Genomic DNA, 26,731 nt, shown 5'->3' with positions numbered 1-26,731 from the left:
ATTTCAGACCGCTAATTTTGCAATTAGTTTGTCTTGAGAAGCTGTTTGTTAACGAAAAGATGCCACCACAGTGTTTCCAAAGTTCAAACATGTAATTTATCTGTGTAATTACGTGTGAGACTGTTTTATAATCCGGAGTGCGAGGTGGAACAATACAGCACTGTGCTGGTCTCAGCTACTGAGATTGCACAGGTTCACAAGTGTCTAGCAGCCAGTAGAAAAGATGAAGCTTATCCAATGTACCAGGTTAACATCGTGTCGAGATTAGAACATTCGGTTATTATAAATGAGTAAGTACTTGGCATTGAAGTGCCCCCCCCCCCCCCCCCCCCCCCCCAATCCCAAGGTGTTTTTTTATTTTTTTGACAATAAACTCTAATGTATCCTGTTGACATTCCGTTTGCCTTTCTTTTCGAAAGCTATTGTGCTCCCATCTAAACCAGACGTCACTTCTTCAATACCTCCTCCCCATTCCTCTTGCGACTAATCTCAATTATCGCCCTTTCCTTGTGATGCTGAGCTCTGTGCTGCCCTCCATGTAAATGGAAGGATCCCACTTGCGCCCATTTCTGCGTAGACTTTGGTTGCTATGTCAGACCCAAACCTTTTCCGGGCCCTGTCCTGTTCTCCTCATCCACCTGTTCCCCCCTTCCCAAATAGCATGCCTTTATTCTCCTTGCCACTCAATACCGTTTGTCAATCTTCCTCTGCCCCTGCCAGTATCTCAGGCTAAAGCCCCTCTTGAACAAGCTCACCACCCACCGGAGCACGTTTGCCACACTCCTCATTTAAATGATTTCTACACCTCGTTTCCACCGAGTGCCGCATCGTCATTCACCTCTTCATGCCCTCAAGCCTTGCGTACCTGATCTCAGTCACTCGTGGCCAAACATGGCTCAACCTTGTCAAGGCTTAGCATCCATTTCTGTGTTACCAAAACCTCCAGGGTCATGTTGGGGGGCAAGGACAAATCTAGATTCCTGCTCTTCCTGATTAAGTTGCCAACAGTTTTCTCATGCCCCTCGAACTAGGATTCACTGCCAATAGCGTGAGTGGTAGCTTCTAGCTTGTACATGCCTGCAGCATTGAGGAAGGATAGTGAAATGCTCTCAATGAAAATTGGAAAGATTGGATTTTCATGGCCACCTACTTAAACTTGGCACCTTTGCGACAGACACCATCCAGTGTCCCCACTTGGTGTTTCACAGGTGGTGTCATCCTGTTAATTTAATTTAATAATCTTTATTGTCACAAGTAGGCTTACATTAACACTGCAATGAAGTTACTGTGAAAAGCCCCTAGTCGCCACATTCCGGCGCCTGTTCGGGTCACAGAGGGAGAATTCAGAATGTCCAATTCACCCAACAAGCATGTCTTTCGGGACTTGTGGGAGGAAACCGGAGCACCCGGAGGAAACCCACGCAGACAACGGGGAGAACGTGCAGACTCCGCACAGAGAGTGACCCCAGCGGGGGAATCGAACCCGGTCCCTGGAGCTGTGAAGCAACAGTGCTAACCACTGTGCTACCGTGACATGAAGTTGCGATTCCGATCTTTCACCCTATGCTTCACCCATCGCTTTTGTTCTGTCTCTGCAACATTGACCAAAGTTGTTCTGTCACTGAAACCTTTGCTGTTTGGCACGGCTAACATGAGTCAATCCAATGTCATCCGTATTCACCTTCCATTCTACAACAAAAGTGTCCCAAACACAGATGCTTGTGTCTGATTGTACCATTGCAGCCATTCATAAGAGCTTACACTCTGAACACAGCATCGGGAATACAGTCTAAGGGTTTGAGTCTTTAGAAAACATAGAAAATAGGAACAGGAGGAAGCTATTTATCCCTGCTCCACCATTCATTATGATCATACCTGATGTCACCAACTCAATGAAGGCCAACACACCATTTGGGAATAGAGGGATACGGACCCAGGAAGTGCAGAAGATTGTAGTTTAGTCGGGCAGCATGGTCGGCACGGGCTTGGAGGGCCGAAGGGCCTGTTCCTGTGCTGTACATTTCTTTGTTCTTTGTTTGTTTATTAAAACTTCTTTTAATCCCAGATTTTCTTTTTATTGAATTCAAATTTTGGTGGTGGTGGGATTGGAACCTGGGTCCTCCGAGCATTACCCTGGGTCTCTGGATTACTAATCCAGTGCGAATACCACTACAGCACTGCCTCCCCATATGCCAATCAATCAGCGCACTCTTCCCATGCAATGTAAATTGTTGCTGCCTGGCCAATTGGAATGCTTGCGATTTGGCGTGATGAGTGCAAGATGATCAGCTTCGGCAGCATGTGTCTATTTTTCAGTGCTACTCTCTGTGCTACCAAACATTTAAACCCATAATTCATCTGACAGTCAAATGAGACGTCAAACCCCAGGCCCTGTCACCGTTCTTAGCTAGAAAAGACCCATGGCACTGTTTTGAAAAAGATCAGGGGAGTTCTCCCCAGTATCCTGGTCAATATTTATCCCTCATTTAGATTATTTGATCATTTATCTCATTGCTGTTCGTGGGAGCTTCCTGCGCACAAATTGGCTCCTGCCGTTTCTATATCACAACAGCAGCTACACTTCATCGATTGGGAAAACCCGAGGTTGTGAAAGGTGCTATAGAAATGCAATTCTGTCTTTTCCCCCCTGCAACCGCGAAAGTGGTCCAGAGGAAGTATTTTTGTCAAAAGATAAAATTAATGCAGGGGAGTGCCTGAAAAGAATTCTGTTGTTAAACAACCTGCTTTGGTTTCTAACAGTCAACAAAGAAACCACAGCCGCTCGAATCAAGGGTGTTGTCTCTGTAAGCAGTTCAGAATAGAAAAGGAGCAATAAATCATACCTTGAAATATTGTCACTTCCTGAAATAAAGCTTTGAGAATGCAATCTCCAGTTTTTTTCACAATCCTGTGGACAAAAACAGGGAAACTGTGCGCTGCCCACCGACCCTTGCACCTTGACTTTCTCTTCATGGACAGATTGCATACTGGAGAACTCCACAAACTGCACCTAATGTGCAAAATTACTCGGGATGTCTACCTGTAGTCAACCAAACATCTCTGCTGAAACCAAGACGACTGAGACAGGCTAAAAGCCTTGAAGTGAAAAGGGTAATGCAGGCAATGAAAGGCACAAATGACAACGCACGGACTAAATGTCATCACCATCAAGAAATGAGTATTTCTTCATTAAAAGCCCTTAATATAATACTGAACACAATCAAGTAGCTGCTTGGGGAATGGGAAATTGTCTCGTTGATTCAACAGGCAGTATTCTTCTCAGAATTGCGCAGAGAACCTGGCAGTGTTTGATGGGGACAGTGTAGAGGGAGTTTTACTCTGTATCTAACCCCGTGCTGTACCTGTCCTGGGAGTGTTTGATGGGGACAGTGTAGAGGGAGCTTTACTCTGGATCTAACCCCGTGCTGTACCTGTCCTGGGGGTGTTTGATGGGGGCAGTGTAGAGGGAGTTTTACTCTGTATCTAACCCCGTGCTGTACCTGTCCTGGGAGTGTTTGATGGGGACGGTGTAGAGGGAGCTTTACTCTGTATCTAACCCCGTGCTGTACCTGTCCTGGGGGTGTTTGATGGGGGCAGTGTAGAGGGAGCTTTACTCTGTATCTAACCCCGTGCTGTACCTGTCCTGGGAGTGTTTGATGGGGACAGTGTCGAGGGAGCTTTACTCTGTATCTAACCCCGTGCTGTACCTGTCCTGGGAGTGTTTGATGGGGAAAGTGTAGAGGGAGTTTTACTCTGTATCTAACCCCATGCTGTACCTGTCCTGGGAATATTTGATGGGGACAGTGTAGAGGGAGCTTTACTCTGTATCTAACCCCGTGCTGTACCTGTCCTGGGAGTGTTTGATGGGGACAGTGTAGGGGAGCTTTACTCTGTATCTAACCCCGTGCTGTACCTGTCCTGGGAGTGTTTGATGGGGACAGTGTAGAGGGACCTTTACTCTGTATCTAATCCCGTGCTGTACCTGTCCTGCGAGTGTTTGATGGGGACAGTGTAGAGGGAGCTTTACTCTGTATCTAACCCTGTGCTGTACCTGTCCTGGGAGTGTTTGATGGGGACAGTGTAGAGGGACCTTTACTCTGTATCTAACCCCGTGCTGTACCTGCCCTGGGAGTGTTTGATGGGGACAGTATAGAGGGAGCTTTACTCTGTGTCTAACGCAGTGCTGTACCTGTCCTGGGAGTGTTTGATGGGGACAGTGTCGAGGGAGCTTTACTCTGTATCTAACCCCGTGCTGTAACTGTCCTGGGAGTGTTTGATGGGGACATTGTAAAGGGAGCTTTACTCTGTATCAAACCCCGTGCTGTACCTGTCCTGGGAGTGTTTGATGGGGACAGTGTCGAGGGAGCTTTACTCTGTATCTAACCCCGTGCTGTACCTGTCCTGGGAGTGTTTGATGGGGACATTGTAAAGGGAGCTTTACTCTGTATCAAACCCCGTGCTGTACCTGTCCTGGGAGTGTTTGATGGGGACAGTGTAGAGGGAGCTTTACTCTGTATCTAACCCCATGCTGTACCTGTCCTGGGAGTGTTTGATGGGGACAGTGTAGAGGGAGCTTTACTCTGTATCTAACCCGTGCTGTACCTGTCCTGGGAGTGTTTGATGGGGACAGTGTAGAGGGAGCTTTACTCTGTATCCAACCCCGTGCTGTACCTGTCCTGGGAGTGTTTGATGGGGACAGTGTAGAGGGAGCTTTACTCTGTATCTAACCCCGTGCTGTACCTGTCCTGGGAGTGTTTGATGGGGACAGTGTAGAGGGAGCTTTACCCTGTATCTAACCCCGTGCTGTACCTGTCCTGGGAGTGTTTGATGGGGACAGTGTAGAGGGAGCTTTACTCTGTATCTAACCCCGTGCTGTACCTGTCCTGGGAGTGTTTGATGGGGACAGTGTAGAGGGAGCTTTACTCTGTATCTAACCCCGTGCTGTACCCGTCCCTCTGGGAGTGTTAAATGGGGACAGTGTAGAGGGAGCTTTACTCTGTATCTAACCCCGTGCTGTGCCTGTCCTGGGAGTGTTTGATGGGGACAGTGTAGAGGGAGCTTTACTCTGTATCTAACCCCGTGCTGTGCCTGTCCTGGGAGTGTTTGATGGGGACAGTGTAGAGGGAGCTTTGCTCTGTATCTAACCCCGTGCTGTACCTGTCCTGGGAGTGTTTGATGGGGACAGTGTAGAGGGAGCTTTGCTCTGTATCTAACCCCGTGCTGTACCTGGTGCTGGGTGTCTGGAATGGGAAGCCGCCCGTTCTTCACCACTGACATTTGTAACCTTGACACAAAATAATTATCTGAAGGAATGTGGACATTCCAACATTTGCACAGGTTTTCCTTTCAACCTGAAACTGGCTAAACTGTTGCACAGGAAGCATAAACGATCAATCTCTAAGTAAGCCATTGATTCTTGTTGTAGAACAAGCAAGCTGTGGGGTCTGTCTATTGATGTTCGGAACGTTGTACGACCCTCCACCGAAAAGCCCTCAGCAAAGTATTTGATTCCTTCTCGTTTCCTTTTTTAGGACTACCCAAAAAACCGGCACCCTGGCTGGAGTCGAGGATCAGTGGCCTATCATGCAGGTATGAAACTGAGTCTTAGCATTTCTGGGAGCTGGGCCCAGTGCTCTTCAATATGATTCTCTGTGACTGTGTGAAGACGAGGGCAGGACTGGCCTTTGCCCTCCTGCATTGCTCTATTAACACTGCAGCCTGTTTAGTGCTGGCACAGACCAATTCTGTTCTTCCCAAACACCCTCATCCTCCTGTTAACCTGTCACGTGGCATTGCCTGGAGCACTTTTTGATGCTTTTTTTCTATACCAGTGGGCCACCCCACGTGCTGCAATGAGGCCAAAGAGTGAAAGGGAAAAGGTTCAAGGAGGTAATTGAGAGCTGTGTTAAAGAGGGGACTTTTGATGCATAATGCAACGGATCGAGGTGTGTCGTGTTTGAGTATGCAGGAGGTGAGGGAAGATAAATCGCGAGTGGGCCAGGGAGAGAACTTTAAACAAACATGTATATGATTTAGCACAGTGGGCTAAACAGCTGGCTTGTAATACACAACAAGGTCAGCAGCACGGTTCAATTCCCGTACCAGCCTCCCCGAACAGGTGCCGCAATGTTGCGACTAGGGGCTTTTCACAGTAACTTCATTGAAGCCTACCTGTGACAATAAGCGATTATTATTATGGGGGAACCTGATAGGGGGGCTGCTGGCTCTGGCCTAATGGAGGAGACCTGTTCATCGTTGTATGACCGTTACATGCTTGGAGGGCCGAAGGGGCCTGTTCCTATGCTGTATTGTTTTGGATTGTATCGTGCGAGGTTTGAACATCCTTGTAGTTGAGGTGCATGTGGCTGCAAGTACCACCATCTGGGGGAGCACAATTTCTTTGTACGAAGGGTTGAAATACTTGGATTTGAAGAAGCTGAGCAAGAGTCGCGGTGTGGAGCCCAAAGTGGGGGGCAGGTAGGCTGCCTCGTGACCATGGCAAGACTACACGGCGTATAGAAAGTGTATTTTCTAAAAGCCTGGAGAAAAGAAAAATCCCCCAAACTGGCAGTCCAAAATAATACATTTCAAAGTTCACCATCAGTTTACCACAATGTAAAATAATCCGTTGGAAAATCAGCTTTTCTTTTTGGTGGAGCCCGGAGAGCACCACAGTGCCACCAGCTGTTCACCTGTTGTAATTACAACAGGACCAGTTTGCATCGAGTGTAGAAATGTGGCCACGGGGGATTTATCATGACATCAAATGTGACTAGAGATTTGGTTTTGTGAACAGAAAATGTATGGAAGCTATACCGTTTTTTAACAAGTGTCACTTTCTGGAGACTGTACCATTTCCCTCCAGCGTTTATATGACTAGTAACTGATCTCACTGCGGTTCCACTCCCAGGATTTGCTTGTGTCAGCATCGCTGTCTGCCATCGCTCCTGCCTGCAGCACAATGCAATGAAAATTGGAAGCAGTACAAAGTTCCCTTCGTGTTCCATTCTCTGGGAGTTCCACATTTTTGCATGTGATATATGTTTGCAAAGAGTGCTACCTCCAAAGCAATGTGCTAGCGTTAGTTAGTCAGGCTGCTTGCATTGAATTTAGTCAATAGGACTGTTACTTTTTTTAAATTATAAATTTAGAATACTCAATTCTTGTTTTCCCAATGAAGGGGCAATTTATCGTGGCCAATCCTCCTACTCTGCACATCTTTGGGTTGTGGGGGTGAGACCCACACAGACACGGGGGAGAATGTGAAAACGCCACACGGACAGTGACCCAGAGCCGGGATCAAACCCGGGTCCTCGGCGCAGTGAGGCAGCAGGGCTAACCACTGTGCCTCCGTGCCGCCCCTCGTTTTTAGCATCTTCTCTGCTGTGGATTATTTTATTCCCCACCTTAGACCATCCTTGTGGTCAACTGCCCAACTCCATTTCAAGAGAGCACTTTGTCTTGTCAGTATGAAATGAAATGAAAATGGCTTATTGTCACAAGTAGGCTTCAATGAAGTTACTGTGAAACGCCCCTAGTCGCCACATTCCGGCACCTGTTCGGGGAGGCTGGTACGGGAATTGCACCGTGCTGCTGGCCTGCCTTGGTCTGCTTTCAAGCCAGCGATTTAGCCCAGTGCTAAACCAGCCCCTCATTGTGCCAGAGTTTGAACAGCGTGCGCTGATTATGTTTAGCTCCAGGGTCCAGCCTTTGAAATCGGTCGAGCACCAGACCAGATCTTGTTTTGAAGTTTGAAAATAGCCAGTGAATTTATTTTGCATTTGATAGACAGGCATGTCAGCAACTGTTTGACAAGATAGCCATACTTTTCAAGTGGCGGAATGAAGATTGCAAACCAGAACTAAACTAACTCTTTGTAAATATTTTAAAAATAGTTTTGTAATCCTGTCCAGCTTGACGAACCGTTTGTTTATATTGGGTGAAAGATTTAGTGGAGGTTTATTACAGTGGCTGGGTGTGTCCATTCACTGACATGGAGGGGCTCAACTGTGCTCGGGGCTGCCAAAGAGGGGAGGGGAAGGAAAATATTCATGACTTGGATACGGGCTGTGGGAGGGGTGTAAGCCTGAGTGGAGGGATTCAAACGTGGAGTTGGGACGAAGCTGGGGATGTCTTGGGAGGCGGTCACTTGCCGTGGAGCAGTCAAGAATTTGGTTGGGGGGGGGGGGGTAGTTTGGAAGGACCAGAAGGGTCAAGGATGTTTCCTTTGGGAGGGGTGGGAGCGGCGAGGATGTTGGCGTGATGTTGGCACATTTAAAGCAGCAGTATGCAGGACCTGAGGAAAGGGAGCTGTTAACAATGTCAACTAACACAGAGATCTGGAAGAGAGATTTGGTCAGCAGTTGAGTGGGAATAGGGTCGACGGGGAGCAGGAGGTGGATGTCATGGACAAGAGCTTGGAGCGGGCACAAGGGGAGATGGAGGGAAAAACTAGAAAAGGATGTGGGTTCGGGAGGGGGAAGCTTGACTTGCTTGTCAAAGGGAACCAACTGACAGTTCAGTGCCGTACTGAGGGCATGCTGCACTGTTGGACGTGCCGTCTTTCAGGTAAAGTGTTTTGCCATCTGCACTCTCGGGTGCGTGGAAAAGATGGCACAAACCTTTTCAAAGAAGAACAGGGGCACTCTCTCCAGTGTACTGACCTATATTGCTCTGCCAACCAACATCACTGAAACAGATTATATCTGGTTGTTCACCTCCTGCCGGTAAGACCTCATGGTGCGTAGTTTACAACACTGGCTATACTACAAGAAAATACTTAATTAGCTGTGAAGCACTTTGGGACATGCTGAGATTGTGACAGGCGCTACAGAAATGCGAGTCTGTCCTTTCTTTCTTTGTTTCCTTCCTGAGATTGAGAGAGAAGGAACCGGAAGGAAACACAGAGAAGAAGGGTGCCCTATTGGCTCAACTCTCTCATACTCTTTAAATAATTGAGCGCAGACATCTCCCAAGGAGGGAAATTTTTTTTAAAAGCGAACGTTCCACAGAAACCTTCCCGTTTTCTAGACCACGGTTTAATTCTCCTCCTATAAAGCAGTCAAACTCCCAAGTTTGCTTTTACCGAGAGGTGTGCTCTTGAGGACGAATGCCTGAAACTGTCTTTAGTGACGTGAATCCCTGGTGACAGGGCAGTAATGCTGTCCAAATGAATTACAGCTCAAATAAGGACGAACTTGATCTGACATGCGTTCGCCTTGATTACCAGATGAAACATGTGGAGCTGCTTGAAGTTTCCATAGTGTTTTGTGTGTTAATGAGACTGTCTAATCTGTGCTGGGAGCCCGGACACAGGAGCGCTCTGCTGCCCAGTCTGTTGAATTCTTTTGCAATAGTTGTTGTTGCGACAAGGCTTTTCGTGTTGCACAGAAAGGAAGTGAGAAACCTGTTCCCACCCGCGATGCATCTAACTGGGTCTGTCATTGTTTTCCGCTCGTCTCCATAGTGACCAGGGAAACATTTACTAACCCTTGCAAGCAGCTGAATGTGGACAGATGTGAGGATATATGCAGATGCAATCCTGGCTCTGGGTTTCATTCCGAACTCGCTCACACGCACAATTCCAACTCGAGGAAAAGGGTGTGATGGGGTCTGGGAGCGAAGTTGATGGGTGTGCTGATTGGGAGAATGACGGCGACAATACTAATCTTTATTAGTGTCAGAAGTAGGCTTACATTAACACTGCAACAAAGTTACTGTGAAAAGCTCCTGTCTGCTCCAAAGTCAGAAGATTTAAAGTCAAATAGTTTTGCTGTCAGTCAACACAGCAGCAACATCCTTTAGGATGTTTCAAGCTAAGTCTACGTGATGTTGCCACGCAGCAATAAACCCACGCAGGGGTCACAGACAGGAGGGCGGTCAATTTAACCTGCTCTGGTTCCCCACTCAACCCATCCATAAACTGAAAGTGTTTTTTTTTAATGTCGATTCCCCCCTTTATAAATGGTGTACATTTTCCCCAAACCTTAAATTAGAAAGTGCTCCAATTCTCTGTTGTTGATAATCTGCACAGTAAACTCAAGGTCAGACGAAATAAAAAGGGTGGGTTTATTTTCCCGCATACGCACGCGGGAAGGCATTTTGCAGCACCCACCCCTTTTGCGCTCACAGTAAATGGGGGGTGGGAAGGAAGAGCATTCAGGGTACGGCCACAAGAAAATACAAGTTAGGATTTAACATGCGTCCAGAATCGGGAGTCCACTGGAATGGTCTTTCTGAGGGGAGGTGAGCTGATTGTAGTGACACTTCCACGATTGGAGAAGGCAGATAGAGTGAGTTAGTTTGCAGGCACGGGTTCCGAGGTCCCAGCAGTTGGCAGGTTTCATGAGGGTCAGAGCTGTTTCTGCTGCCACCGTTTTTTTAAATAATCTTTATTGTCACAAGTAACTTACATTAACACTGCAATGAAGTTACTGTGAAAAGCCCCTAGTCGCCACATTCCGGCGCCTGTTCGGGTCACAGAGGGAGAATTCAGAATGTCCAATTCACCTAACAGCACGTCTTTCGGGACTTGTGGGAGGAAACCGGAGCACCCGGAGGAAACCCACGCAGACACGGGGAGAACGTGCAGACTCCGCACAGACAGTGACCCAGCGGGGAATCGAACCTGGGACTCTGGCGCTGTGAAGCCACAGTGCTAACCACTGTGTTAATGTGCCGCCCATGTTATGGTCCACAGCACAGGCTGTTGCCTGGAGTTCTGTTCACATTGAGAGATCAGACGTAACTGCTGGCATTCAGCTCCACCAGACAATATCACGGTGCCGGGATAACTAACCGACACTTTCTTTATCGAAACCGTTGTGTTGGGACGACTAATACTTCGGCCATTAGCACCATGATGGGAGGTTAAGACCTGCAAAGGTTTTCCTTTGTTGGGAGTTGGCTGGACCAGATCCCCCATCCCCGTGGCCGTTGTTACTCAGCTGGAGGTATGTTGTTAGCTCAGCAATTTTCCATTTTTTTAAAAACAGCACAAAACAAACGGCTTACAGTTTGCTGCCTGGCAAACAATTGAGCGCGATCTTTAATAGAACCAGGAAATGTTGGAAACACGCAGCAGGTCTGGCAGCATTGCTGGGGAAAGAGAAACCCAAATGAATAATTCCGGCTCTGTCTTTCTCTCTTCGCAGATGCTGTCTGACCTGCTCAATATTTCCAGCAGGTTCTGTTTGTATTTTTGATTCCCAGTGTCTGCGAGGCTTTGCTTTGTTGTGAATGTTTTGTTCACTTTGCTGTTGTGAGGATGGGGGAAGAGCCCATCTCCAATTATTTACTGGAACAACTGGCCCTAACGCACAGAGAGAAAAATCCATCCAATAGAATGTGATATCTTCCAAGAGGAGGGATAGTAAAGATGAGAAAGGAAGCGGAATGGACACATTGGTTAAAGAATGCAGACTGCTCGGGGGGGGGGGGGGGGGGGGGGGGGAGAGAGATATGGTTGAAATGAAAGATTAAAAAAGGATTTGCTGCATTAATTGGGCAGACCTCCAAACTGTGGCAAACATATTGAAGAGGAGATCAACCTGTAAACAAATGAGGAAGGAAAGAGGACGAAGGGCGAGGGGAACAAGGCTGGGAAATGAAGGGACAATTTAACATGGCCAATCCACCTAACCTGCACATCTTTGGACACTGAGGGACAATTTAACATGGCCAATCCACCTAACCTGCACATCTTTGGGCACTAAGGGACAATTTAACATGGCCAATCCACCTAACCTGCACATCTTTGGACACTGAGGGACAATTTATCATGGCCAATCCACCTAACCTGCACATCTTTGGGCACTAAGGGACAATTTAACATGGTCAATCCACCTAACCTGTACATCTTTGGACACTAAGGGACAATTTAACATGGCCAATCCACCTAACCTGCACATCTTTGGACACAGAGGGACAATTTAACACGGCTAATCCACCTAACCTGTACATCTTTGGACACTAAGGGACAATTTATCATGGCCAATCCACCTAACCTGCACATCTTTGGACACTAAGGGACAATTTATCGTGGCCAATCCACCTAACCTGCACATCTTTGGACACTAAGGGACAATTTAACATGGCCAATCCACCTAACCTGCACATTTTTGGACACTAAGGGACAATTTAACATGGCCAGTCCACCTAACCTGCACATCTTTGGACACTAAGGGACAATTTATCATGGCCAATCCACCTAACCTGCACATCTTTGGAAATTTGTCATTATAAGTGGTGCAAAGTTATTTAAGTTGTCTCCATGGATCAGGTTTCACTCTGAGGTGCTTCAATACAATTGTGTAATATTCACTGGATACATTCAGTGTGAGTCATTCAGCCCGAGGGTTTTCTATTGAGATTCCCTCCCCTCAGTTAACTATGACTGACAGCTCCAGGAGTACCTCATGGTGTCTCATAATCTTGGAGCGTCTTGTGATCTGACTGGGTGGTGCAATCCGATTGCAAAGGAACATTTAAAACGCATTTCGGCACGTATTTGAAGAGAACTCCTTTGCAAGGCTTGTGAAAAGGCTGGAGTTTCGGACTAAATTGGATGGTTCTTTTAAAGATCCGGCAGACGCAAAAGGACTGTTAACTTTGGCAATTTGAGACGTAGAGTTATTTACAAACTAACGGGCGTAATTCTCCACCCGCTCACCATCAGCGCCGGCGGTGGAGACGGGCAGCTCGCGATCGTCCGCTGACGGTATCTTCCATTCTCGCAAAGCCGAGAGCGAAGTACTGGCTGGGTGGATCCCGCCCGCAGGGAGGGCTCGGGTATTCCACACACACAGCAAAACAGCACAGCCCATTGAAACAAAATGGGCTTTGAAGGACCTTTTGATTAGAAAAACATCTCAAAGGCACTTCCAGAGCGTAATCAGACACAGACACCGAAACAAAGAAAGAACAATCAAGACAAGTGACCTAAAGCTGAGACAAAGAATGGATTTGAAGGAGAATCAAAAAGGGGCAGTTTGGAAGTGTTATTTACTTCCATGGTGTGGGACTTCGACCCCAATGGGGAGATGGTGGTGTCGGGTTAATGTTCCTGGAATGAACAGCAAGTTATTGGACCAGTAAATTCAAACAGCGGGACAACTTTTCACCTGTTGGGGCAGGTCAAGCCTCACAAGCCTCATTGAATTCTTTGAGGATGTGACGAGACACATTGATGAAGGTCGGGCAGTGGATGTGGTGTATATGGATTTCAGTAAGGCATTTGATAAAGTTCCCCATGATAGGCTCATTCAGAAAGTTGGGGGGCATGGGATACAGGGAAATTTGGCTGTCTGGGTACAGAATTGGCTGGCCGAGAGAAGACAGCGAGTGGTAGTGGATGGGAAGTATTCCGCCTGGAGGTCGGTGACCAGTGGTGTCCCGCAGGGATCTGTTCTGGGACCCCTGCTCTTTGTGGTTTTTATAAATGACTTGGATGAGGAAGTGGAAGGGTGGGTTAGTAAGTTTGCCGATGACACGAAGGTTGGGGGAGTTGTAGATAGTGTTGAGGGCTGTAGCAGGTTACAGCAGGACATTGACAGGATGCAGAGCTGGGCTGAGAAGTGGCAGATGGAGTTCAACCTCGATAAATGTGAAGTGATTCATTTTGGAAGGTCGAAATTGAATGCTGAATACAGGGTTAAAGGCAGGACTCTTGAAAGTGTGGAGGAACAGAGGGGTCTTGGGGTCCACGTACATAGATCCCTCAAAGTTGCCACCCAGGTTGATAGGGTTGTTAAGAAGGCGTATGGTGTGTTGGCTTTCATTAACAGGGGGATTGAGTTTAAGAGCCGCGAGGTTTTGCTGCAGCTTTATAAAACTCTAGTTAGACCACACTTGGAATATTGTGTCCAGTTCCGGTCGCCTCATTATAGGAAGGATGTGGATGCTTTGGAGAGGGTGCAGAGGAGATTTACCAGGATGCTGCCTGGACTGCAGGGCATGTCTCATGAAGAAAGGGTGTGGGAGCTGGGGCTTTTCTCACTGGAGTGAAGAAGGCAGAGAGGTGACTTGATAGAAATGAAATGAAATGAAAATCGCTTATTGTCACAAGTAGGCTTCAATGAAGTTACTGTGAAAAGCCCCTAGTCGCCACATTCCGGTGCCTGTTTGGGGAGGCTGGTACGGGAATCAAACCGTGCTGCTGGCCTGCATTGGTCTGCTTTAAAAGCCAATGATTTAGCCCAGTGAGCTAAACCAGCCCCTGTGAGATGTACAAGGTGATGTGAGGCATGGATAGAGTGGATAGCCAGAGACTTTTCCCCAGGGTGGAAATGGCTGTCACGAGGGGACATAATTTTAAGGTGATTGGAGGAAGGTATAGGGGAGATGTCAGAGGTTCTTTACACAGAGAGTGGTGGGTGTGTGGAATGCACGGCCAGCAGAGGTGGTGGAGTCAGAGTCATTCGGGACATTTAAGCGACTCTTGGACAGGCACATGGACAGCAGTGATTGAAGGGGTGTAGGTTAGGTTGATCTTAGATTAGGATAATTGGTCGGCACATTGTGGGCCAAAGAGCCTGTACTGTTCTATGTTGTTTGAGAGGCTAATAGGACACAGACTTGAATATGGATTGCAAGGTAGGACAGGTCAATCAAAAGAATTGGAATCCTCGACTATTCCACACATTCGGCATGAGGAGCATGCACTTCAGCCAGTACCAGACACTCCCTCGATTGGCCTGCGCTGGATTCAAACCCTCAATCCAGAGGTGCAGGGACAGCATGTCGCCCGGCACAAGTTTGTACTGTTGTTGGAGGACAGACTCAAAACCAGTAGTCAACTGTGTGTGGGCCATTCTCAGTGATCCAGTCATGGACGTCCCGACACCAGGGATGGGAGCGGGTTGGAAGCCACGCAGATGTTTGCTTTCATGTCCAGAAAGGTTCTGGTGCCAAGAAAGAATAGGTCCAGTGTGAGGAGATTGTCAACAGTACGGCATCACTTAGTTAACCTTTCACTCCAAAAGCAGCTTGGGTTTTGGAAAATGGAGTCCATAATTTCTGAATTTGGTGCCATTGGCAGATCTGATTTGGTGCTGTCCTCAATTGCCAGTGCGGATTCTGTACTGGGTTAACAGCGCTCACCCTCTCCTGTTAACATCAGCATTGTTAATCTCAGCTACTCTTAACGTTGATGTTCACTTCCCAACAGACAGTCTAAATTTAATGCTTCTCTCTGCTAACTGGGTTTTCAAACAGCTGGTTAATCTCTGCATTTGCTTGTGTCAATCAGCACTGAGCAGAGCTGCCGACTCAGCAGGAGGCCATTCAGCCCCTCGAGCCTGTTACACAGGAACAGCAGGAGGCCATTCAGCCCCTCGAGCCTGGTACACAGGAACAGGAGGCCATTCAGCCCCTCGCGCCTGTTACACAGGAACAGGAGGCCATTCAGCCTCTCGAGCCTGTTACACAGGAACAGGAGGCCATTCAGCCCCTCGAGCCTGTTACACAGGAACAGGAGGCCATTCAGCCCCTCGAGCCTGTTACACAGGAACAGGAGGCCATTCAGCCCCTCGCGCCTGTTACACAGGAACAGGAGGCCATTCAGCCTCTCGAGCCTGTTACACAGGAACAGGAGGCCATTCAGCCCCTCGAGCCTGTTACACAGGAACAGGAGGCCATTCAGCCCATCGCGCCTGTTACACAGGAACAGGAGGCCATTCAGCCCCTCGAGCCTGGTACACAGGAACAGGAGGCCATTCAGCCCCTCGAGCCTGTTACACAGGAACAGGAGGCCATTCAGCCCCTCGAGCCTGTTACACAGGAACAGGAGGCCATTCAGCCCCTCGCGCCTGTTACACAGGAACAGGAGGCCATTCAGCCCACTCGAGCATGTTACACAGGAACAGGAGGCCCATTTAGCCCACTCGAGACTGTTACACAGGAACAGGAGGAGGCCCATTCAGCCCCTCGCGCCTGTTACACAGGAACAGGAGGCCATTCAGCCCCTCGCGCCTGTTACACAGGAACAGGAGGCCATTCAGCCCCTCGAGCCTGTTACACAGGAACAGGAGGAGGCCCATTCAGCCCCTCGAGCCTGTTACACAGGAACAGGAGGCCATTCAGCCCCTCGAGCCTGTTACACAGGAACAGGAGGCCATTCAGCCCCTCGAGCCTGTTACACAGGAACAGGAGGCCATTCAGCCCCTCGAGCCTGGTACACAGGAACAGGAGGCCATTCAGCCCCTCGAGCCTGTTACACAGGAACAGGAGGATCCCATTCAGCCCCTCGAGCCTGTTACACAGGAACAGGAGGAGGCCAATTCAGCCCCTCGAGCCTGGTACACAGGAACAGGAGGAGGCCCATTCAGCCCACTCGAGACTGTTACACAGGAACAGGAGGCCATTCAGCCCCTCGAGCCTGTTACACAGGAACAGGAGGCCATTCAGCCCCTTCAGCCTGGTACACAGGAACAGGAGGAGGCCCATTCAGCCCCCTCCTCGAGTCTGTTACACAGGAACAGGAGGATCCCATTCAGCCCCCTCCTCGAGCCTGGTACACAGGAACAGGAGGAGGCCCATTCAGCACACTCGAGCCTGTTACACAGGAACAGGAGGAGGCCCATTCAGCACACTCGAGCCTGTTACACAGGAACAGGAGGAGGCCCATTCAGCCCCTCGAGCCTGTTACACAGGAACAGGAGGAGGCCCATTCAGCCCCTCGAGCCTGTTACACAGGAACAGGAGGCCATTCAGCCCGTCGAGCCTGGTACACAGGAACAGGAGGCCCATTCAGCCCCTCGAGCCTGTTACACAGGAACAGGATGAGGTCATTCAGACCCTCGAGCCTGTTACACAGGAACAGGAGGCCATTCAGCCTCTCGAGCCTGTTACACAGGAACAGGAGGCCATTCAGCCCCTCAAGCCTGGTACACAGGAACAGGAGGCCCATTCAGCCCCTCGAGCCTGTTACACAGGAACAGGATGAGGTCATTCAGACCCTCGAGCCTGTTACACAGGAACAGGAGGCCAATCAGCCTCTCGAGCCTGTTACACAGGAACAGGAGGCCATTCAGCCCCTCGAGCCTGTTACACAGGAACAGGAGGAGGTCATTCAGCCCCTCGGGCCTGTTACACAGGAACAGGAGGCCCTTCAGCCCCTCGAGCCTGTTACACAGGAACAGGAGGAGGCCATTCAGCCCCTTGAGCCTGGTACACAGGAACAGGAGGAGGCCCATTCAGCCCCTCGAGCCTGTTACACAGGAACAGGAGGAGGCCCATTCAGCCCCTCGAGCCTGTTACACAGGAACAGGAGGCCCATTCAGCCCCTCGAGCCTGGTACACAGGAACAGGAGGCCATTCAGCCCCTTGAGCCTGGTACACAGGAACAGGAGGAGGCCCATTCAGCACACTCGAGCCTGTTACACAGGAACAGGAGGAGGCCCATTCAGCCCCTCGAGCCTGTTACACAGGAACAGGAGGAGGCCCATTCAGCCCCTCGAGCCTGTTACACAGGAACAGGAGGCCATTCAGCCCCTCGAGCCTGGTACACAGGAACAGGAGGCCCATTCAGCCCCTCGAGCCTGTTACACAGGAACAGGATGAGGTCATTCAGACCCTCGAGCCTGTTACACAGGAACAGGAGGCCATTCAGCCTCTCGAGCCTGTTACACAGGAACAGGAGGCCATTCAGCCCCTCAAGCCTGGTACACAGGAACAGGAGGCCCATTCAGCCCCTCGAGCCTGTTACACAGGAACAGGATGAGGTCATTCAGACCCTCGAACCTGTTACACAGGAACAGGAGGCCAATCAGCCTCTCGAGCCTGTTACACAGGAACAGGAGGCCATTCAGCCCCTCGAGCCTGTTACACAGGAACAGGAGGAGGTCATTCAGCCCCTCGGGCCTGTTACACAGGAACAGGAGGCCCTTCAGCCCCTCGAGCCTGTTACACAGGAACAGGAGGAGGCCATTCAGCCCCTGGAACCTGGTACACAGGAACAGGAGGCCCATTCAGCCCCTCGAGCCTGTTACACAGGAACAGGAGGAGGCCATTCAGCCCCTCGCGCCTGTTACACAGGAACAGGAGGCCATTCAGCCCCTCGCGCCTGTTACCCAAGAACAGGAGGAGGCCCATTCAGCCCCTCGAGCCTGTTACACAGGAACAGGAGGCCATTCAGCCCCACGAGCCTGGTACACAGGAACAGGAGGCCATTCAGCCCCTCGAGCCTGTTACACAGGAACAGGAGGAGGTCATTCTGCCCCTCGAGCCTGTTACACAGGAACAGGAGGAGGTCATTCAGCCCCTCGAGCCTGTTACACAGGAACAGGAGGCCATTCAGCCCCTCGAGCCTGTTACACAGGAACAGGAGGCCCATTCAGCCCCTCGAGCCTGTTACACAGGAATAGGAGGCCATTCAGCCCCTCGAGACTGTTACACAGGAACAGGACGAGGATCCCATTCAGCCTACTCGAGACTGTTACACAGGAACAGGAGGAGGCCCATTCAGCCCCTCGAGCCTGTTGCACAGGAACAGGAGGCCATTCAGCCCCTCGAGCCTGTTACACAGGAACAGGAGGCCCATTCTGCCCCTCGAGTCTGTTACCCAAGAACAGGAGGAGGCCCATTCAGCCCACTCGAGACTGTTACACAGGAACAGGAGGCCCATTCAGCCCACTCGAGCCTGTTACCCAAGAACAGGAGGAGGCCATTCAGCCCCTCGAGCCTGTTACACAGGAACAGGAGGAGGCCCATTCAGCCCACTCGAGCCTGTTACACAGGAACAGGAGGAGGCCCATTCAGCCCACTCGAGTCTGTTACACAGGAACAGGAGGAGGCCCATTCAGCCCACTCGAGACTGTTACACAGGAACAGGAGGCCCATTCAGCCCACTCGAGCCTGTTACACAGGAACAGGAGGCCCATTCAGCCCCTCGAGCCTGTTACACAGGAGCAGGAGGCCATTCAGCCGCTCGAGCCTGGTACACAGGAACAGGAGGCCCATTCAGCCCCTCGAGCCTGTTACACAGGAACAGGAGGCCATTCAGCCCCTCGAGCCTGTTACACAGGAACAGGAGGCCATTCAGCCCCTCGAGCCTGGTACACAGGAACAGGAGGCCCATTCAGCCCCATCGAGCCTGTTACACAGGAACAGGAGGAGGTTATTCAGCCCCTCGAGCCTGTTACACAGGAACAGGAGGCCCATTCAGCCCCTCGAGCCTGTTACACAGGAACAGGAGGCCCATTCAGCCCCTCGCGCCTGTTACACAGGAACAGGAGGTCATTCAGCCCCTCGCGCCTGTTCGCCAAGAACAGGAGGAGGCCCATTCACCCCCTCAAGCCTGTGACACAGGAACAGGAGGCCATTCGGCCCCTCGAGCCTGGTACACAGGAACAGGAGGCCCATTCAGCCCCTCGAGCCTGTTACACAGGAACAGGAGGCCATTCAGCCCCTCGAGCCTGTTATACAGGAACAGGAGGCCATTCAGCCCCTCGAGCCTGGTACACAGGAACAGGAGGCCCATTCAGCCCCTCGAGCCTGTTACACAGGAACAGGAGGCCATTCAGCCCCTCGAGACTGTTACACAGGAACAGGAGGAGGATCCCATTCAGCCCCTCGAGCCTGTTACACAGGAACAGGAGGCCATTCGGCCCCTCGAGCCTGGTACACAGGAACAGGAGGCCCATTCAGCCCCTCGAGCCTGTTACACAGGAACAGGAGGAGGCCCATTGAGCCCACTCGAGACTGTTCCACAGTAACAGGAGGCCCATTCAGTCCACTCGAGACTGTTACACAGGAACAGGAGGATCCCATTCAGCACCTCGAGTCTGTTACACAGGAACAGGAGGATCCCATTCAGCACCTCGAGTCTGTTACACAGGAACAGGAGGAGGCCCATTCAGCCCACTCGAGAGTGTTTCACAGGAACAGGAGGATCCCATTCAGCCCACTCGAGCCTGTTACACAGGAACAGGAGGCCATTCAGCCCCTCGAGCCTGTTACACAGGAACAGGAGGAGGCCCATTCAGCACACTCGAGTCTGTTACACAGGAACAGGAGGAGGCCCATTCAGCCCCCTGCTCGAGTCTGTTACACAGGAACAGGAGACCCATTCAGCCCACTCGGAACTGTTACACAGTAACAGGAGGAGGCCCATTCAGCCCACTCGAGCCTGTTACACAGGAACAGGAGGAGGCCCATTCAGCCCCTCGAGCCTGTTATACAGGAACAGGAGGCCCATTCAGCCCACTCGAGCATGTTACACAGGAACAGGAGGCCCATTTAGCCCCTCGAGCCTGTTACACAGGAACAGGAGGAGGCCCATTCAGCCCACTCGAGCCTGTTACACAGGAACAGGAGGCCCATTCAGCCCCTCGAGCCTGTTACACAGGAACAGGAGGCCATTCAGCCCCTCGAGCCTGTTACACAGGAACAGGAGGAGGCCCATTCAGCCCACTCGAGACTGTTGCACAGGAACAGGAGGAGGCCCATTCAGCCCCTCGAGCCTGTTACACAGGAACAGGAGGCCCATTCAGCCCCCCGCGCCTGTTACACAGGAACAGGAGGTCATTCAGCCCCTCGCGCCTGTTCGCCAAGAACAGGAGGAGGCCCATTCACCCCCTCGAGCCTGTGACACAGGAACAGGAGGCCATTCAGCCCCTCGAGCCTGTTACACAGGAACAGGAGGCCATTCGGCCCCTCGAGCCTGGTACACAGGAACAGGAGGCCCATTCAGCCCCTTCTCCAGCCTGTTACACAGGAACAGGAGGAGGCCCATTCAGCCCCTCGAGCCTGTTACACAGGAACAGGAGGAGGCCCATTGAGCCCACTCGAGACTGTTCCACAGGAACAGGAGGCCCATTCAGTCCACTCGAGACTGTTACACAGGAACAGGAGGATCCCATTCAGCACCTCGAGTCTGTTACACAGGAACAGGAGGATCCCATTCAGCACCTCGAGTCTGTTACACAGGAACAGGAGGAGGCCCATTCAGCCCACTCGAGAGTGTTTCACAGGAACAGGAGGATCCCATTCAGCCCCTCAAGCCTGTTACACAGGAACAGGAGGCCATTCAGCCCCTCGAGCCTGTTACACAGGAACAGGAGGCCATTCAGCCCCTTGAGCCTGTTACACAGGAACAGGAGGAGGCCCATTCAGCACACTCGAGTCTGTTACACAGGAACAGGAGGAGGCCCATTCAGCCCCCTGCTCGAGCCTGTTAGACAGGAACAGGAGGCCCATTCAGCCCACTCGAGCATGTTACACAGGAACAGGAGGCCCATTTAGCCCACTCGAGACTGTTACACAGGAACAGGAGGCCCATTCAGCCCACTCGAGCATGTTACACAGGAACAGGAGGCCCATTTAGCCCACTCGAGACTGTTACACAGGAACAGGAGGCCCATTCAGCCCCTCGAGCCTGTTACACAGGAACAGGAGGCCCATTCAGCCCCTCGCGCCTGTTACACAGGAACAGGAGGTCATTCAGCCCCTCGCGCCTGTTCGCCAAGAACAGGAGGAGGCCCATTCACCCCCTCGAGCCTGTGACACAGGAACAGGAGGCCATTCAGCCCCTCGAGCCTGTTACACAGGAACAGGAGGCCATTCGGCCCCTCGAGCCTGGTACACAGGAACAGGAGGCCCATTCAGCCCCTCGAGCCTGTTACACAGGAACAGGAGGAGGCCCATTGAGCCCACTCGAGACTGTTCCACAGGAACAGGAGGCCCATTCAGTCCACTCGAGACTGTTACACAGGAACAGGAGGATCCCATTCAGCACCTCGAGTCTGTTACACAGGAACAGGAGGATCCCATTCAGCACCTCGAGTCTGTTACACAGGAACAGGAGGAGGCCCATTCAGCCCACTCGAGAGTGTTTCACAGGAACAGGAGGCCATTCAGCCCCTTGAGCCTGTTACACAGGAACAGGAGGCCATTCAGCCCCTTGAGCCTGTTACACAGGAACAGGAGGAGGCCCATTCAGCACACTCGAGTCTGTTACACAGGAACAGGAGGAGGCCCATTCAGCCCCCTGCTCGAGCCTGTTAGACAGGAACAGGAGGCCCATTCAGCCCACTCGAGCATGTTACACAGGAACAGGAGGCCCATTTAGCCCACTCGAGACTGTTACACAGGAACAGGAGGCCCATTCAGCCCCTCGAGCCTGTTACACAGGAACAGGAGGCCCATTTAGCCCACTCGAGACTGTTACACAGGAACAGGAGGCCCATTCAGCCCCTCGAGCCTGTTAGACAGGAACAGGAGGCCATTCAGCCCACTCGAGCATGTTACACAGGAACAGGAGGCCCATTCAGCCCACTCGAGCATGTTACACAGGAACAGGAGGCCCATTTAGCCCACTCGAGACTGTTACACAGGAACAGGAGGAGGCCCATTCAGCCCCTCGAGCCTGTTACACAGGAACAGGAGGCCATTCAGCCCCTCGAGCCTGTTACACAGGAACAGGAGGCCCATTCAGCCCACTCGAGCCTGTTACACGCGAACAGGAGAAGGTCATTCAGCCCTCTCGAGCATATTACATAGGAGGAGGCTACACAGATCCTTGAGGCTATTGCATTCGGGAGAAGGCAATCCGTTCCCTCGATCATGTTTCGCAGAAACAGGAAAATGCCATTTCACCCCCTCAACCTGTCAGAGGAACAGGAGAAGGCCAGTCAGCCCCTTGAACTTTACTCTGTATCTAACCCCGTGCTGTACCTGTCCTGGGAGTGTTTGATGGGGACAGTGTAGAGGAAGCTTTACTCTGTATCTAACCCTGTGCTGTACCTGTCCTGGGAGTGTTTGATGGGGACCGTGTAGAGGGAGCTTTACTCTGTATCTAACCCCGTGCTGTCCCTGTCCTGGGAGTGTTTGATAGGGCAGTGTAGAGGGAGCTTTACTCTGTATCTTACCCCGTGCTGTACCTGTCCTGGGAGTGTTTGATGGGGACAGTGTAAAGGGAGCTTTACTCTGTATCTAACCCCGTGCTGTACCTGTCCTGGGAGTGTTTGATGGGGACAGTGTCGAGGGAGCTTTACTCTGTATCTAACCCCGTGCTGTACCTGTCCTGGGAATGTTTGATGGGGACGGTGTAGAGGGAGCTTTACTCTGTATCTAACCCCGTGCTGTACCTGTCCTGGGAGTGTTTGATGGGGACAGTGTAGAGGGAGCTTTACTCTGTATCTAACCCCGTGCTGTACCTGTCCTGGGAGTGTTTGATTGGGACAGTGTAGAGGGAGCTTTACTCTGTATCTAACCCCGTGCTGTACCTGTCCTGGGAGTGTTTGATTGGGACAGTGTAGAGGGAGCTTTACTCTGTATCTAGCCCCGTGCTGTACCTGTCCTGGGAGTGTTTGATGGGGACAGTGTAGAGGGAGCTTTACTCTGTATCTAACCCCGTGCTGTACCTGTCCTGGGAGTGTTTGATGGCGACGGTGTAGAGGGAGCTTTACTCTGTATCGAACCCCGTGCTGTACCTGTCCTGGGAGTGTTTGATGGAGACCGTGTAGAGGGAGCTTTACTCTGTATCTAACCCCGTGCTGTATCTGTCCTGAGAGTGTTTGATTGGGACAGTGTAGAGGGAGCTTTACTCTGTATCTAACCCCGTGCTGTACCTGTCCTGGGAGTGTTTGATTGGGACAGTGTAGAGGGAGCTTTACTCTGTATCTAGCCCCGTGCTGTACCTGTCCTGGGAGTGTTTGATGGGGACAGTGTAGAGGGAGCTTTACTCTGTATCTAACACCGTGCTGTACCTGTCCTGGGAGTGTTTGATGGCGACGGTGTAGAGGGAGCTTTACTCTGTATCGAACCCCGTGCTGTACCTGTCCTGGGAGTGTTTGATGGAGACCGTGTAGAGGGAGCTTTACTCTGTATCTAACCCCGTGCTGTATCTGTCCTGAGAGTGTTTGATGGGGAAAGTGTTGAGTGGGGTTATCCAACATACGGCCTGTGCACCAAAGTCCGACGTGCCAAAGGTTTTTATCCAGCCCCCCACTGAGCTCCGTCCAAGCAGTCGGTTGAAAGCCATCCTGCTACCAGGAATTTGGAGGATCAGCCAGCCTCCCGACAATATCCCGGCATCCCTTCTGATAAATGTCCAGGCAACGGGGGCACACTGTAATGTTCGTGGCTGATGTGTTATTCATGGTGGCGGCCAGTTGATAGTGGGAATCCTTGCAGCTGGCGAGTGAGGTATTGAGTAACTTCTCTTCGTTGTGAGAAGCCTTCGACCAGGAGCCGTCATTTGTCGAGGAAATTAAGCTTTCACTGCTGCATGTGGGGTGTGTGGGTTTCTCGCTCCCAGCGACCCGAGAATAACAATTCAACACTTCAAGAAGTGAACGCCAGACCTCTGAACATTCACTTACTCACAAACTTTGTCCAGGACAAAGCAGCCCCGCTTGATTGCTCCCCTTCCACAAACATTCACTCCCTCCACCACCGCCGCACAGTGACAGTCGTGTGCACCATCTACAAGATGCACTGCAGCAACTCACCAAGGTTCCTCAGGCAGCACCTTCCAAACCCACGACCTCTACCATCTAGAAGGACAAGAGCAGCAGATACCTGGGACCCCCACCACCTGGAGGTTCCCCTCCAAGTCACTCACCACCCTGACTTGGAAATATATCGCCGTTCCTTCACTGTCGCTGGGGCAACATCCTGGAACTCCCTCCCTAACAGCACAGTGGGTGTACCTACACCACACGGACTGCAGCGGTTCAAGGAGGCAACTCACCGCCTCCTTCTCAAGGGGCAACTAGGGATGGGCAATAAATGCCCTAACCAGCGACACCCACATCCCGTAAATGAATTTTAAAAACGTTAATGTTTCTCACTCTATCATGGTTTTGTGAGGTTGTGTCTTTTCGAGGAAGTTACGAAGATGATTGATGCAGGTAGGGCAGTGGATGTTGTCTATATGGACTTCAGTAAGGCCTTTGACAAGGTCCCTCATGGTAGACTAGTACAAAAGGTGAAGTCACACGGGATCAGGGGTGAGCTGGCAAGATGGATACAGAACTGGCTAGGCCATAGAAGGCAGAGAGTAGCAATGGAAGGATGCTTTTCTAATTGGAGGGCTGTGACCAGTGGTGTTCCACAGGGATCAGTGCTGGGGCCTTTGCTGTTTGTAGTATATATAAATGATTTGGAGGAAAATGTAACTGGTCTGATTAGTAAGTTTGCAGACGACACAAAGGTTGGTCGAATTGCGGATAGCGATGACGACTGTCGGAGGATACAGCAGGATTTAGATTGTTTGGAGACTTGGGCGGAGAGATGGCAGATGGAGTGTAATCCGGACAAATGTGAGGTAATGCATTTCGGAAGGTCTAATACATGTGGGAAATATACAGGGCGCGATTCTCTGAAATGGAGACAGAGTGTTCACGACGGCGCAAAACGGCCCCTATCGCGACTGATTCTGGGCCCGAAAATGGGCTAGGAGCGACGCCGCTTCATTTACGCGCGCCAGGCGGCGCCGCATACATGACGTCACCCGCGCATGCGTGGTTGCCGTCCTCCCTGAGTCCGCCCCGCAAGAAGATGTCCGATGGATCTTGAGGGGCTGCGGAAGAAAGGAGGTCCTCCTTCACAGAGGCCGGCCCAACGATCGGTGGGATGCCCCCCCCCCCCCCCCCCCCCCCACCCCACCCCCCCGCAGGCCGCCCCCTCAGCGATCCCGCGCTGTTCCCGCCGGCAGCGACCAGGTGTGGACGGCGCCGGGGGGAACCCGCCGTTTTGGGCAGGCCGCTCGGCCCATCCGGCACTGAGAATTGCTGGGGTACCGGAGAATCGCCATTTTGGCTGTCTCTGGCGATTCACTGGACCGCGCCGCGCAAAACGCGATTGTGCCGATCTGGCCGCTTCCGTGAATTCACGGGAGGGGGTCGGACCAGCCTCGCGGGAAAATTTGGCGACCCAGGCGATTCTCTGAAACGGCGCGGGAGCGGAGAATCGCGCCCACAGTATATGGCAGAACCGTTAAGGGTATTGATAGGCAGTGGGATCTGGGTGTACAGGTCCACAGGTCACTGAAAGGGGCAACACAGGTGGAGAAGGTAGTCAAGAAGGCATACGGCATGCTTGCCTTCATTGGCCGGGGCATTGAGTATAAGAATTGGCAAGTCATGTTGCAGCTGTATAGAACCTTAGTTAGGCCACACTTGGAGTATAGTGTTCAATTCTGGTCGCCACACTACCAGAAGGATGTGGAGGCTTTAGAGAGGGTGCAGAAGAGATTTACCAGGATGTTGCCTGGTATGGAGGGCATTAGCTATGAGGAGCGGTTGAATAAACTCGGTTTGTTCTCACTGGAACGAAGGAGGTTGAGGGGAGACCTGATAGAGGTCTGCAAAATTATGAGGGGCATAGACAGAGTGGATAGTCAGAGGCTTTTCCCCAGGGTAGAGGGGTCAATTACTAGGGGGCATAGGTTTAAGGTGCGAGGGGCAAGGTTTAGAGGAGATGTACGAGGCAAAAGAGGGTAGTGGGTGCCTGGAACTCACTGCCGGAGGAGGTGGTGGGAGCAGAGACGATAGTGACATTTAAGGGGCATCTTGACAAATATATGAATAGGATGGGAATAGAGGGATACGGACCCAGGAAGTGTAGAAGATTGTAGTTTAGTCGGGCAGCATGGTCGGCGCAGGCTTGAAGGGCCGAAGGGCCTGTTCCTGTGCTGTACATTTCTTTGTTCTATCGACTTCAAAATTCTTAATTTAAAGTATCAGTATGTACCCGGTATGTCTTTCAAACAGTGGGCACCAAGATGGCG

The 26,731-nt window shown here is 51.3% G+C and overlaps 1 protein-coding gene across 2 annotated transcripts in view; it reads left to right on the top strand.

Moving 5' to 3' along the window:
- spryd3 (SPRY domain containing 3) overlaps window positions 1–26,731 on the top strand; it is a 472,395-nt gene that overhangs the window by 402,541 nt on the left and 43,123 nt on the right. For both annotated transcript variants that reach the window (XM_072494086.1, XM_072494085.1), the window contains exon 8: window positions 5,532–5,589. In XM_072494086.1, coding sequence (XP_072350187.1) covers window positions 5,532–5,589 — 58 coding nt within the window. The remainder of the gene's footprint in view (window positions 1–5,531; window positions 5,590–26,731) is intronic.

The sequence above is a fragment of the Scyliorhinus torazame genome, chromosome X (assembly GCF_047496885.1).
Source record: "Scyliorhinus torazame isolate Kashiwa2021f chromosome X, sScyTor2.1, whole genome shotgun sequence".
In the NCBI taxonomy this organism is placed as follows: domain Eukaryota; kingdom Metazoa; phylum Chordata; class Chondrichthyes; order Carcharhiniformes; family Scyliorhinidae; genus Scyliorhinus; species Scyliorhinus torazame.
This window is presented reverse-complemented; position numbering and strand designations above follow the sequence as displayed.